The sequence below is a fragment of the Perca flavescens genome, chromosome 13, assembly GCF_004354835.1.
Source record: "Perca flavescens isolate YP-PL-M2 chromosome 13, PFLA_1.0, whole genome shotgun sequence".
Classification (NCBI taxonomy): Eukaryota; Metazoa; Chordata; class Actinopteri; order Perciformes; family Percidae; genus Perca; species Perca flavescens.
The window spans coordinates 10259318-10273911 of record NC_041343.1 but is presented as its reverse complement, the minus strand read 5'-3'; the positions used below and the strand labels follow the sequence as shown (position 1 = coordinate 10273911).

Below are 14594 nucleotides of genomic sequence, written 5' to 3'. Positions count from 1 at the left end.
TGAGAAAGGGAGCGATAATAGAAAGGTGGACTAATTAACTTATGACTTCTGAGGGCTGTGGAGATTTTTGCTTAAGAAGAGAAGAGATTTCTAAGTCACAGTAAATGCGACTCAACATGTAGATTCTGCAGGTTCCTGGTTAAATTCCCCCCCTTTCCCCCAAGAATTTATTACCCTGCACGTCAGCAAAGACAAATCTCAATGATTTTGGAGAAATCTGAGGGATGCGTCTGAGAGAAAGATGCAGAGCAGAGAATTGTGACATGGTGCCGACCCAAATTGACAGAGACGAGGACAGATTGGACTGTTCAGTGGCAGACAAGTCTCCAACCAGACACAGGTATTCTCTCCTCGATATTAAGATCGGTCAAGATATTTATAAATGCTAACTCAAACTATCTTATTTATTGTACTCTGATCTTGTATTTGTAAGTCCTCTTGGATGTGTGATATTGGCATTGTAATGTTAAATAGCTGTTTCATTTGAAACCTGATTCCAATATTTGCTGCCTCATTGGTTTATACTTATTATTTTATACTATATTATTTTATTGCAAAATCACATGTAATTTGCTTTGTCAAAATATAACTAACTGTCTCTATGTGCAAAGCAATACCTTGTGTATTTAGCAAACAATCAGATTGATGTGGGGATTAATCATTTCCCCAAAATGTAGTAATAAACCAAGAGACTGTCTCTGTAAATTATAACACACAGATAATCTGCAAACTACGGTTGTTTACAAGTGCGTTAAATGTGATTTAGATATATGCGTCATTAATGGTGTTCTTGATTTAGAGCAACAGATGAACTGAAAGCCATACGACAAACTACTGAACTATCACAAGCCATAACCATCTTAGTCCATAATCCTCAGTGTTTTTAAAACGCAGAGCTGCGCTTAGTATCGACAAGAATCCTGTGCTTCTGCTGTCAGCGTGTCAGTCAGACACTTTGAGGCTTGCGTTGCTGTAAGAAAAAAAAAAAATGTGTAGGCTTGGTCTAAAAAGAAACTACATGGAGGAGGAGGAGGAGGAGACAGACATCTTGCCTGTCAGAGACTAAAAAAGAGCATTAGGCCAACGACAGACAACTGTGCTTGTGAACAGACAAATAAGTGCTTCCTAAATCAAAGCAACACAGTGGTTGTGCTGCTGTCACACAAAAAGAGACAAAGACATGAGTGGAAGATCGGGAAGCCAAGCTGGTTATTGATTGTTATTAAAACTGAGTGTTCTACCTACCTGGACAACACAGACTCCTCCTCGCATCGGAGGGGGAAACAGACAATAACCTCCACTAAAAAGGAGGGAGGGCAATCGCCAGATAGAGAAAGGGAGCAGGGGAGAAATCCCCCCTCTCTCTCTCGACCCACCTCGTCGTCAGGCTGGCGGGCTCTGCCGTGGCATTCACCTTTGCGGCCTTCTGCTACATGCTCACCTTGGTGCTGTGCGCTGCTCTCATCTTTTTTGTCATATGGCAGGTGAGTAGCACTGTGGACACTTGGAGCCACTGCACACACACTGACACCCTCCGTCCCACGCAGGCAGACAAACACATCCACCTACACACAGCTCTACAACACTGACATGAACACGGCATACACACACACACACACACACACACACACACACACACACACACACACACACACCTCTCTCAGGTACTCTTGAAGTAATGGCATGCATAAATGTGTCAGCTGAATCTCAGTGTAATTGCAGGCTACCTACATGTGACTGACATTTTGAATTGCCTCTTAAAAGTCACAAAATGACACTTTGTTCCCTTTAATTTCTAACAGCTAGATGCAAAGACATAATTAGTTAAAACCTATATGGTTGAAACAGACCACAGAGTTGCAAGAGATGCATGAGCCTGAAAAACCCACAATGTTAACTTATTACTGTAATTTATTTGTGTTTTTTCATCTTATTTCCATATAGTGTCTAAATGACTTGTTTACATGCTGGTTTATCACTAGAGTAACTCATCTGGCCTTGACACATATAGCAAAAAAAAGACAGATTCCAAGCAGCTCCATTCCTCCACAGTAAATCAACCTCTGATCCCAGAGAACTGGCAATAAACAGTTCCTCAAACAAGGTGATCGGGCTTCAGCAAACTGCACGATATGAGTACAGGGAGGCGGCAAAACACAATGATCATAAATCTCACTGCCAGGTTGTTGTGAATCTGTCTGCCTGCGGCATTTTGAGTGGAATTTGCACAGATGTCGCCAGACACCGGCGCACTCGGCTTGCTGGTTTACACAAGTGCAGACTCAACAAACACTAAAGCTTTGATCTCTCACCTTTAACATTCGATTCATGGAGGCAGGGAAAATACAATACACATCATTATGAACATAAGACTTGAAATGACTAACGTACCAATTGACTAAGTGGGTGAGACTACATATGAGTCAGTCAGTGTGTCTGTGTATGTGAAAGAGACAGGGAGAAGCGTGTGTCTGGCTAAGCATTCAACCATGAGATGCAAACGCGTATCAAACTATGATTATGTTCACCCCTTCCCCCAGTCTGCCTCTACCCACGGGTACAGCACCCCCATTCTCTGTGACTCTCAACCAATCACAACGTTTGTTCACTGCTATAGTAACCACAGAGCCCACTGAGGGGCTCACCATGTCGCCATGGAAACTGCATCTGTTTACAACAGAGCTAAGTGTGAAGGAAGACGAGGGGAGAGCCGTATAGCCCTGGTACGGGGAAATTACCACCAGGACTGTTTCTATTTCAAAGAGATCTGTTTTCATATTATTAGTCATTGTTGACGACGCAACAAATAATGTCTGCTTTTTATTGCTTTTCAATGGACTGTCAGAGATAAGCTTCACTGTTAATAAGCTGAACTGATGATAAGCACATAGCAGGTGGCCTTTACACCGAGATTTTTTTTTTTTTTTTTTTTTATAGAGCTATTAATCAGGGGGCTGGTGAGAAAAATGTTCTCCCATAATACTCACCTCCCAGGGAGCAGTTAGAGAGTGTACAGCATAGTTTAAGCGAACAATGACATTATTTTCTCTACAGTGACCTCAGTCTGATATATTTCGAATTTTTTCTAAAAAGGACAAAGAAACTAAATTGTGATTTTATACAGGCCTCCAGTAGACCATAATCCTCTTAAAATGTATGCTTTGTTGAGATATTTAAGTTTTGCATTTAAAATATAACTAACTTTTGCCACACACAACCTTAAATGTGAAGTGATTGTTTTAATCCTGCCAGATTAGGAATAAATACATGTTAATTGTCATTACAAAAGGAGTTCAGTTGACAGCTGCCTATGTCTCAATTGATATTCTATAGTTTCTAATGTGAACTTTATTTTCAGGATTAATTAAAAGAGGCTGGTGTGTCATTTAAGAGGAGATGAAAAACAGGGGGAAAAAACAGGGTCAGATCCAAACTCAAACTCGGGTAGCGGGTGTGCAGAACAGTAAACAGTTCCATAGTTACAACAGTATTGTACAACAGGCTGAGACTTGAGACAACTTCAAAGAGTGTGGTGTTGAAAGGATAGCAACTATGTCTTTATTCCATAAACAGTTACAGTGTGTGCATTCATTAATGCTCTAAAGGTAACAAGGCTAATTGAAAACAATCTCACATGTCTGTTATTTTTCAGATCATTGCATTTGATGAGCTTCGCACAGACTTCAAAAACCCCATTGATCAGAGCAATCCCACCAGAGCGGTAAGAACCCTGCTGTTTCTCTTCTTTCAAGAATGCTCAAACCCTCGTGTAAAGCCCTTCTCTTCACGTCCAAAAAGGACCTTCAGTGATCTACGCATAAATACTGAGAACAAATTGACGGTTTCACTTCATAAATGTTGCATATGAGCCTAAAGTTATCAGTCAATATAACAAATTTCAGTTCACTCCTCATGAACAAACTGAGTTTATAAAGAATAGCCTTTCATGAGAAACCCACAGCACACTGCCATGTAATCATACGGGGAAAAGCAAGCCATCATTTCATGTAAATGAAGGTTTTTGTGCTTTTAGAATGAACATTTTCAAATGTTTTATTCAGTTGCATGCAGCCAACATCAAATAGGTGTACTCCTTTTAAAACAGTTCATACTTATCCAAGCTCGCCAGGTGATTGCAACAGTAGCACCCAGACAGTGTTTACATCGAACACTCATTTGTATGCAGTTTGAAGCAATCAACTTTCCATAAATATGGCAGCTTGTTGGCCTAATTAATTAAAGAGATTGATGCAAATGAAGTCGGCGTTTATACAATGAGATACTGTGCTGTCGCCACAAAAAAAAGGGCAGATACGAGGTTTACCCTAACTGTATAAGAACCAACTTATTCACTCAAAAGTCACATTTGAAAGTGTCTGTCTGAATCTTTTGCAAAAAAATAAAATAAAAAAAACATCATGAGTCATTAATGATTGCCATTATTCATTTAGCAAGTTAGCAGCAGCTGTGAATGTCTTTTTCACAAGTTAGCTAATGTTCCAGCAATCATGTGAACCTGCATCTGAACTGCAAAGTGAGAGTGATGAGGAGTGGGAGAGGAAACTGTGAAAGCAGACTGTGGGAGTGTGGAGGCCCGCCAGCTACAGGAGGGCTGGACACAATAACACAATTAAAATATAATGCACCCAGAAACGGTAGCTCTGAAATAATACTGATGTGAATAATCAGTAATCAAAGTGGATGTGTTATTTGCACCCCTCAGGAGAGTTAACACATACTGAACATTACAAGCAGCAGGATTTGTATCAAGGCTACTGTATTGGACTGAATTTCATTGGACAGGTTTTTTTTTTTTTTAATCTATAACTAACAACCTATACTTGTCAACATGCCAGATGTGTTCAGAAAGAACATGATCTGCTAGGCTGCGATGCTGCCAGTGTCTCTCAAAGTCAATAAACTGCACAAACTGAAGAGCACACACATGGCAACAGCCTTGGAAAATAAACAGCGATTATCTGGGATGTTAGCTGAAAGCAAGGTATATTCACTCATCTGCTGTTGTTGGCAAAAAAAGGACAAAATCTGTAAATATTTGTCAGTGAGAGAGAAATTAGAAAAGAACATAATGGAAGAGACATATGTTTCCGAATCAGGTTTATCTGCACAGCCATTGTAAAAAAAAAAACACAGTCATTGGCTGGTTGATCAAAAGTGACTGAAATGTAGAATTATTTCCGCTTGAAATACCTTAAAAAAGAGCAGTGCCATGTCAAATGGCTGCAGCTCTCTCCATGAAATAGCATGACATTGAATGAAGGAAATGACATTTCTTTCATTCATGCCTTTTTTAATGTTAGTGGCTGTAGTAAAATGACATGGCTGTTTGCCAATGAAACTAATTATTTTATACTTACCTGCTACTTGATAAGTAATCATTATACTATTTGATATTCACTGTTTGCTCTGCATTTCTTGTATTTGTTCTGTATATTGTGAAATATCCCTACTGCATTTGATCTTCAGTCGTGTTTCCCTTGTTGGAACAATTCAAAATTCATAGTGAAGTGGATGACCTGACACTAATTAGGGCATCTCAGGGAGGCTCCAGGCTGTAAAAATCTTAGCAGAGTTACTGCAGGACAACAATTTATAAGTGCAATTAAACCGTAAAATGTACAGTAGTTTTAGCTGGCAAGGCGAGCACTGGGCTCTTTACATTTTTAAGCTCAGTGTCGTGGAAGGATGCAGTGCACAAAGCAAGGCAAACAAAAGGAAATGTCATAGACCAAATTAACCAACAGCTGCAAATAGACAGTGATGCTGTAGAGCCAGTGTCTGGCTTGGAGGCTGGATGTTGTAGATTCAGGGCAAATTCCACTTTCAGGTCGCCGGGGGAGTTTTGATTTATGTTTACAGATTCATAAAAGGTGCAGCTTGTGCTCACGCTAAAGGGAAAGGACATGACAGGGGCCTCAATACTGGAAGCCATCCTCCTGTAACTAAGACAGATGCCTCAATATGTCACAAAATGAGAGCCTTTACAGCTGAGGCTTCATTAAATACAGAGGAAACAAACACCAGTGAGGTTTACACATGCTAAACATATATAGCATATCCATGCTGCTTATCGACTCGAATTATTTGTGTTTCACTAAATAAATGAAGCAAAATAAATGAACAATCTGTCTGTCTATTGGGACGTTTGTTTACCTGGTCTCTTATGCCTGGCCCTACCGATGTTGAAAATGGAAGAGTCCCCACACACAACGATATGTTATGATACATTGAACAGTTTTGTTCTTTTAGTGTGTGGGGAGCATTGGCCTGGTGATGGAAACATTAATCAAGGTGGAGGAACAACAGCAACACATCTCATATGCCTGGCTTGCTAATCAATGAGAGGCCATTGGCTGCTGGCTTGTAGAAGATGGATGGCTTTCATTTCTAAAACTGATCATTAAGTCCTCTGTCATCACTCACAGGAGACTCAACTCTAAAACCCAAACCTGCACCAAACATCACTGTGCTTATTGCTTCAAATGTGGCTGATGTCTTTATGTACTGACCATAGACTGTAAGGTCTATGATACTGACCAATAGTTTGGTTAGCCTGGTCCTACCAGACACTCGTACATTTCATTTGTACAGAGGAAAGTGAAAATTGAGTGGAAGTACGTAGGAGGGCGGAGCCAGGCTATAGTTTGGTTGCATGTATAATATATATTTTAACTATATAATCTATATAATCTATATTATATAAACTATATAATAAATAAATCTCAAACTTTAGAGTTTGAGATAGAAAATAAAGTTGGTTAGTCAGTCAATTATTATTCATTAAATGTAGTGATAAGTCTATTTTTTTCGTGGATCAGATGGAGTTGTATGGCCTTATACAGATGCATCTTTTACTTTAGCCAAAATATTTCAATTTAATCACTCAAATCACTCACCATGTGTGGTTTTTGCATTTTATTGATGCAGAACTGAAATGTGTCAAAATTTGTCAGCTGCAAACAGAATTCTCTGAAGCTTGAAAGCATGTATTATCTCGGCCTTAAGATTTCTTTTCATAGATAGAAAAACGCACACTGTTAATCAGTCTTTCTTGTTGTCCACAGAGGGAAAGGATTCTAAACATTGAAAGAATCTGCAACCTTCTCCGCAAAGTGAGTAATAGTTTGTTTTACCTGCTGCCGGTGGGTGACTGAGGGGCTTCAGACAACCATGATTACTCGGCTTTCTATTGTGAGGACCGTGACGCACACAGATTCATTTCACATGTAGCCCATCCCCACAACCCACCATCACCGCTCTGCAAAAACACAGAGATGGAGAACAGTTATACCGTCAAGAGCAGGAGGTGTTGTGATGTTGTTTTTTTTCTCACACTTCAAGGCTTTCAGAAAGAGAGCTGAATATCCCTAAACTAAACGTGACATGCTGTTAAGGCCCTTTTGAACATGCATGTTTTGGAAAATGTTTAACTGCATTAGGAACAACATAGGACTTTAAATAAACTCAAGCTATTATATCAATAAATACATATAATATAACAGGATCTTTAATGTATCAAGGAAGGTGCAAAGCACAATGTTATCTTACAAGGGATCAACATTAGGACCATAATGTACTGTATTTTACATCTGTGAAAAGATTATTTTATTATCTAGGAGGGAAAATGGTTATTAGATGTTTTCCTGTATTTAGCCACTGATTTACAGATGTTTGCTATTGACTGATTGATTTATTGATTCATTATTTTCCACAGTGGTGCACTCAAGGAATAAAAGTGTTACTGATACATACTCATTCTACCACTAGTTGAGAAAGACATTGGATGGCACATATTTGTTTAATATCTTTGCTGTATAATATATATACATATATATTATACAATAATAATATGTATATATAATAATTTCCACCTTTAAGTGTATAATTTCAAACACCTTTAAGTGTTGCAGAGGGATACAACATACAGAGAAATTACATCTTTAACAGGAAATTTATTTAGCTAAAATGTGGAGCATGATGCAGTAAAAAAAACTGTTTCCTAATCAATTTACAAATAGAAAGGTGATCAATATAACCTGGTAATCAGACTAATTTACTATTTGGCCTTTTTGTTTTCACTTCATTATTCAGTCTGACATTGTGTTTATGCCAACCCAGCCCGGAAGGTTATTTTGCCCCAACCAATAAGTGGTGACATAGCTCTCCCATCAACAATATTGTCAGTCAAAGAGAAGCTGTTAACGGTTGATTGGAGCAGTTAAAGATTGCAGAGTCAACAAAGAAATTATGCTAATTTAAAAAAAACGTTCTCTAAAGCAGCTATAATCAACAATGTATATGTTTAAGCACCAAACAGCAGACAGACAAAGTAAGCAACTCTGGAACATAGTGGAGCATTTAGCCGCTAAATAGCCAGATGCTAAGATGGACGGTCCAGACGGACGGGTGAAGCCAAAACCTTCCCTAATCTGATTGGCTTACCCTGATATTCTTACTCTAACCTTAACCAATTTAACTTTTTATGCCTAACCTAACCAACCCAACCAACGGAGGCAACAAGTAGCCAATCAGAGGCAGGTCAAGCCTTTGGACCATCCATTCTAGCATCAACCATATTCCACTCAAGAGTAGACTAGGTGGAGACCAAAACCAGAGCTAAAAGAAGAGTGAATATCTGACTTACACCCATCAGGTGGCCAGATGGCTGACTAAAAATGAATTCTGATGTTACTCTGTATCAGCTGGATGTGCAAATACAGCAAGTGACTGTTTGCTACATCAACTTAACAGGCGATGATATATCACTGTTGTGCTCACAGTTTGTTGATTCAGAGGTCTGGAAGCAAGCTGAGCAACCTGACCCATCTATGTCAAACTACATAATTTCTACTAACACCTAAAAACCAGTCTACATGTGTATGAAACTATATTTGCACTCGTAACAGCAGTGGCTCATGAGTAACATGAACACCTTCTGTGTGAAAGTGTTTGCCTCGCAGTGTGATTTTAGTTTCGTAGATTGTAGTTATATCACAACATGCGACCCATGAGTGTTTCAGTGTTTTCCCAGCAGTTATTGAAGTGTGAATACAGATTTCTGTGATTATTTGCAGAACTATTACCTAATTTCCTGTGTCTGTTCTGGTTAGTTGGTGGTACCGGAGTACTCCATCCACGGGCTCTTCTGCCTGATGTTCATGTGTGCTGGAGAGTGGGTCACACTTGGCCTAAATATCCCGCTGCTCTTCTACCATCTGTGGAGGTACAGTCCCAAACCAAATGTCTGACAAGCTTGTGTTGATCCAGCGCGAGCGTGAGCCAAACCTCTCTGTATTTTCAGGTTTCTTCATCGGCCAGCTGACGGGTCAGAGGTCATGTATGATCCCGTCAGTGTGATGAACGCCGACATTCTTAATTACTGCCAGAAGGAGTCCTGGTGTAAGCTGGGCTTTTATCTGCTCTCTTTCTTCTATTATCTCTACAGGTCAGTACAGAACCACAATATTTTCAATACACTGTTGATTGGCTAGGTTTCAGTGATGCCTTTCAGATTTGTTGCAATGTTGTATTAATTTAGTAGCAAAATAGCAGCACAATTCATATTTTCTGCCTATTTTTCCATCTGTTGCCATGGTCTATTTCCTGCCGAAGTATGGTCTATGCCTTGGTGAGCTTCTAACAGACAGGCTGTCTGGAGGAATAAAAGGAAGTATGTGGAATAAATGGGGACATCAACTCTTTCTCTCCTTATGTATCCTTCCCATCAATGGCTTGGGTTCTCAAAAACCTAACCCTGGACAAAACAAGAAGACCAATCTGTGTGATAATGTGAATGTAAAGGCCTCCACTTGATTATATCGCTTCGACCTAGAGACTGCTGTCGGACAACTGGACACAGTTTTGAAGGATTGAAACGAAACAGAAAGAGGACGCAGCAGGTGTGTTGCCTTTGACCCATTAAATTAACAATATATTTCTGAAGGGCTGGAGCTTTCCCATGCTGCTCTTACTGATCCAGTCGCTCAACTCACTGTGAAGCTCCAAACACTTAGTGACTGGAAAACAACAAAATATGTCTGTATTGTTTGACTTTGAGGATTATTTTGGTATCATTCCATGTATTTAGGATGATAGACACCTCAAATATCAAACCACTGCTGATTGTGGTACAGTTACATACAACTGGAAGAAACAGGTTAAATTGTACAGGAGGACTTTACACTGTAAGAAATGCAGAAGGCCTGGCAGGGGAATAACAGTTTGGTGTGTGCACTTTTAACCAGGACAGAGACAACGCATAGACCAACACAACATCTCCTTGACGCCAGCCTCTGCCAAAAGTCAAATTCCACACTGTAACAAAAACAAGGAATTAATCATAAGTTTGACTGCAAGGGTCAGTGCTTGTATTGTGTGTTCAAAATAAGTATGTCCATAGCTGTAAGGGCGTATTTCCTGCTAGGTTCATGCTTTCCAAAGAGCGTCATGCTCAGACATTTAATGCCAAAAGTTTTTATCTGAAAAACATTGTGCCAAATTAAAAGTCAGTTAGAGAAAAGTGACGAGGCAGTATCTTCATGTACATGCAAAGGCACTGTCATGTCTTTATCTTCACTTACGGTAACACATTTAATTTTGGTACAATGCTTTTTTCTTGATAAAAATAGAAAAAATGTATTATTAGTTCTGTTGATTTTTAGTGTGCAGGGAGCGCCTTATTCCTATTTCCAGTTTACTCTTACTCATCTGCATCTATACTATAGTCATTTTAGCACAGAACCTTTTCTCCGATCCAAGGTAGAATATAGAAATTTCATGTACAAAAAGCAATTAAAAACAGCAAACTATCAATGTGATATGATATTCAGTGTATGTATTAGTGAGTGGGACACAAGTGGCAGATGAGACAATAATGACTCTGACAACGTTTCCATTATTTCAGAAGTGTAAAAATATGAAAGTCATCTCAATACGTCTACTATCATACAGTTTCAGAAGGGACAGACGTAAAACGTTAATGTTGCTGATGACCAAGATCTGTAACAGCGAAGCCTGTCCTCAGCTGGTGCTGCCTTTACTATCATGTGTTCATTAGTTTGATCTATAAGTAGATAAGTGATGGTTCAAATGTGTGATTTTAACATCGGTAGAGTAACAGAAAACTCTGGAGCCTGAGAACAAACTGTGATGTTTGTCATACACCGACTTTACATGTAGTAAATGGTAGTGATGACACATCTGGTATAAAGTGTGGGACTCACATAGGACAATAAGGTCTTATTGAAGCCTACTGAAGTACTCTCTAAAAAGATTTAACACTAGTTGTGTCACTGGTATTAAGGATATCTTTTTCATTCTTAAACAGGCAAAATAACTTCTGGAAACTTAAATAGAGAACACAGAATACTTAAGATTATTGCTATTACTACACAAATAATATAGCTGTACATTTTGTGTATGTTGGCATATTAATGACTAGCTTTAACTACATTTCAATTGGAAGCAACTATGGATACCAATGTGAATCAAATAGCAACAGGCTGGCATTATTCTATTTTTAGTTAGTGTCAATAAATCCCATGAAATGACTAAAACCAACAATGTGTTAATATTTTGGACTTCCCTATAGTCTGTGGCACTCAGCTCCAATTTGTTTCTACTAAAGCTTAAAAAACCGGTTACAAATATATTGTGTAATCTAAAGGTTAAATAATTTCCTCAAACAGCTGGGCACTGTAGTTTTTCAGAAATGTCACTCAAAGAAGATTAAATAGAGCATTTCTTGGGGACTATTTTCAGCCGTGGATAGATACATGTTTCCGCGCTCATGAGTATTTACAGCAGCAGGACGGTGTTTGTTGAAAACAAGAAAAATATAGAATATCACTAGTCTTATCTTTTAAATAAGAGTTTTATTCCCAATCAAAATAATGTTCAAAATTCATATGTAGTGACTGATTCATACAATCACACTTGCATATGTAAAGTACACCAATAAAAAAAAACACGCACAAACACACACACACACACACACACACACACACACACACAAACAAACACACACACACACTTCTTGTGTCAATCACAGTCTGTTTCATGTCACTTTGGCATCAATTGAAGGGAGCAACTCAAACCGCTTGTGTTTTGAAATTCAACCAAATTGCAACATTTACTTGACTGAAGCAACTTTAATAGTCTGTGTTCTTAAAGACAGACAGTAGACAATACAATACATGCTGTGCCAAATGATCTTCCCATAAAAGTAATCACAGGACACTGAGACCTCAGAACTCTGCCAACAATGCGAGTGTGTTGAGTGTGGACAATCACTATTAAAGCACAGGATGACGAGGAAAGGAGGAGAAATACAGCTTGGTTGAATGTCATTATGTAGTTGCTCTAAACAAAGCATTTTAGAAAACTGTATTTGAGTATATCTATTTGTATCTGTCTTTTATACATTTATCATCAATGTACGCTACAGTAAATTTGGTGGATTACTTTATATTTATTAGGTTACACAATGATGTACAGTTAATAAACTGCAATTCTCATGCCATATTCTAATAAAACAGTAATGCCAAAAAAGATCATCTCCAAGTTTCTTACTTCCTGTATGTTGAGGGTCAGTATTTTAGCCACCTGTGAGTAGATTTGCAGACATGATGCACTGCCAACACCAGAGATGTACTGAGGAATGGTGAATTTATAAGAGAGGATACTGAGTAATGCATTAGACGGAGTATAGGAGACGAACCGCCACATCGAAAGCTGTGGAAAAACAGCTGCATTTAGAAGTGGTTTCAGAGACATTCACACAAGCTCCTAAAACGCACCAAAATAACTGAATTCCCTGAAAATGCTTTGCTGATGTGAAAAGAGCTTCAACTGGAGAGGCGGCAAAGAGAGGATGATAGCCTTTCATTAATGTCTGCACCTCCAGAATACTAACACATCCAATTATAGAGCACATGGATGCCTCTTGGATTGCATAACAAAACAAAGGTGACACACGTTACATCTCCAGGGCAAGCAATTACTGATGAAAATATCACTGCAACAGCTGTATTACATTAAACATTTTCTGACATTTTTAAGGCTCGGCAAAAAAAATGTTCTCCTGTTTTCAAGAAGAAAAAAAGAGACAGCAGAAAATGCTGAGTGTGTCTCTAAAGCAGCCTTGGGGAGTCATTAGTGGGGTCTGTAAGGTTTGCCAGGTTATCACTTGTCTAAATAATGATTCAGAGAGAAAACAGAGCAACAACGATGCTTCAAGCTGGCGTTTTCCCTCTGTTTGAAAAGAACACATCATGCCCTGTCCGCTGTCACCATGGAAACTAAATTGTATTAGAGATTCCTGTTGACTCACTGTGAGGCTCTCACTCAAAACACAGAAAAAAGGTGGTACACATGCCTGGCAGCACTGCTTTTCTGCACAATGCATTTTTTTTTAAGTCATATTCCATCCTGGTACACATATAACAGGTGTATGTATGTAGTCATGACAACTCCAACCCTTCTAGGCATGACACCTGCTTATCCTAGGATACACACAGCAACACGCACACACAGGACTGCTCGCTCACTCCCAACACATGCATCTGTTTCTCGTTTTGTCTCATCCCACGGTTCACACTGTTTCACACTCATCTTTGCGGGCTCTTCCTTTTTCAGCACCCTCCACCACCATAATTGTCCCAACTCTGCTCCCCTCTCTCCTACGTCTGTGCTCTCAGAGCGATGTTACCATGGAAACTGGCTACAACTGATAGGCCTGAAACGTCACGATTGGCATACGCAGTTGGCAAGTGCACGCACACGCAGAGGTGCATGCATGCAGACACATTCACTCATTCATTATTATGCAAGACACTCAGGGATGTTGCATATCGTGGCTGTATAGAAATACATACATAGGAAGACCAGAGGGACATACTGTATATTAGGACAATGACAGTAACAAGAAGACTAGAGAAACTGAAAAGTGAAAGAATAGCAACTTAAAAGTTGTTATAGTTATATTCCGTTTATTTTCATTTTGTCGTTACAAAATTAAGATGTTGCGTTTGCTTTTTTTTGTTCATCCTAAGAATGAAGGAGCGGATGGGCTTTCATAACAGTAGCTGTTAGTGTCCAAGAATGTGTCAAACCTGTTCGCACTTTTGGTTTTATTTGGATCGTGAATCACTCCGTCAGCTGCTATCACATCTATAAAAATATCCATCGCTTTCATCTGTAACTAAAATCGATGATCAGTTTCAATTAATTGCCTTGTTTATAAAAATCATGACATTTCATTTTTTTTTTCAAGTATGTTCAAATTACTCTCTTAAACAAATGAGAAAATATGTCCTTCAAAATGTGTTATTGCTAAAAATGAAAACCAAATCAGTGCTGTTTTTTTTTAAATAAATGAATAAAACCCCATTCGTCTGTAGCCATGCTGATGTTTTTGATCAGACTACAGGTAGGACATGAAGGTTGTTGATACATGGTCAAATTCCTGAGGCACTTTTAAGGCTAATTTAAGCACAGGTGTAATGGTCTTTTTAATCAGACAGATCTGCTGACAACTAATTTTAAGATTTAACTTCAAGATCAAATCCCAGTAT

At 38.8% G+C, this 14594-nt stretch overlaps 1 protein-coding gene across 1 annotated transcript; it reads left to right on the top strand.

The window, feature by feature from the left end:
* The first annotated feature begins 224 nt into the window (after positions 1-224).
* Positions 225-10390, top strand: cnih2 (cornichon family AMPA receptor auxiliary protein 2). Its single transcript, XM_028595893.1, has 7 exons — positions 225-340; positions 1388-1484; positions 3653-3721; positions 7086-7133; positions 9132-9244; positions 9323-9466; positions 9634-10390. The coding sequence occupies exons 1-7, from the start codon at positions 225-227 to the stop codon at positions 9659-9661; spliced, it is 615 nt and encodes a 204-aa protein (XP_028451694.1). The 3' UTR covers positions 9662-10390.
* The last annotated feature ends 4204 nt before the right edge of the window (positions 10391-14594 follow it).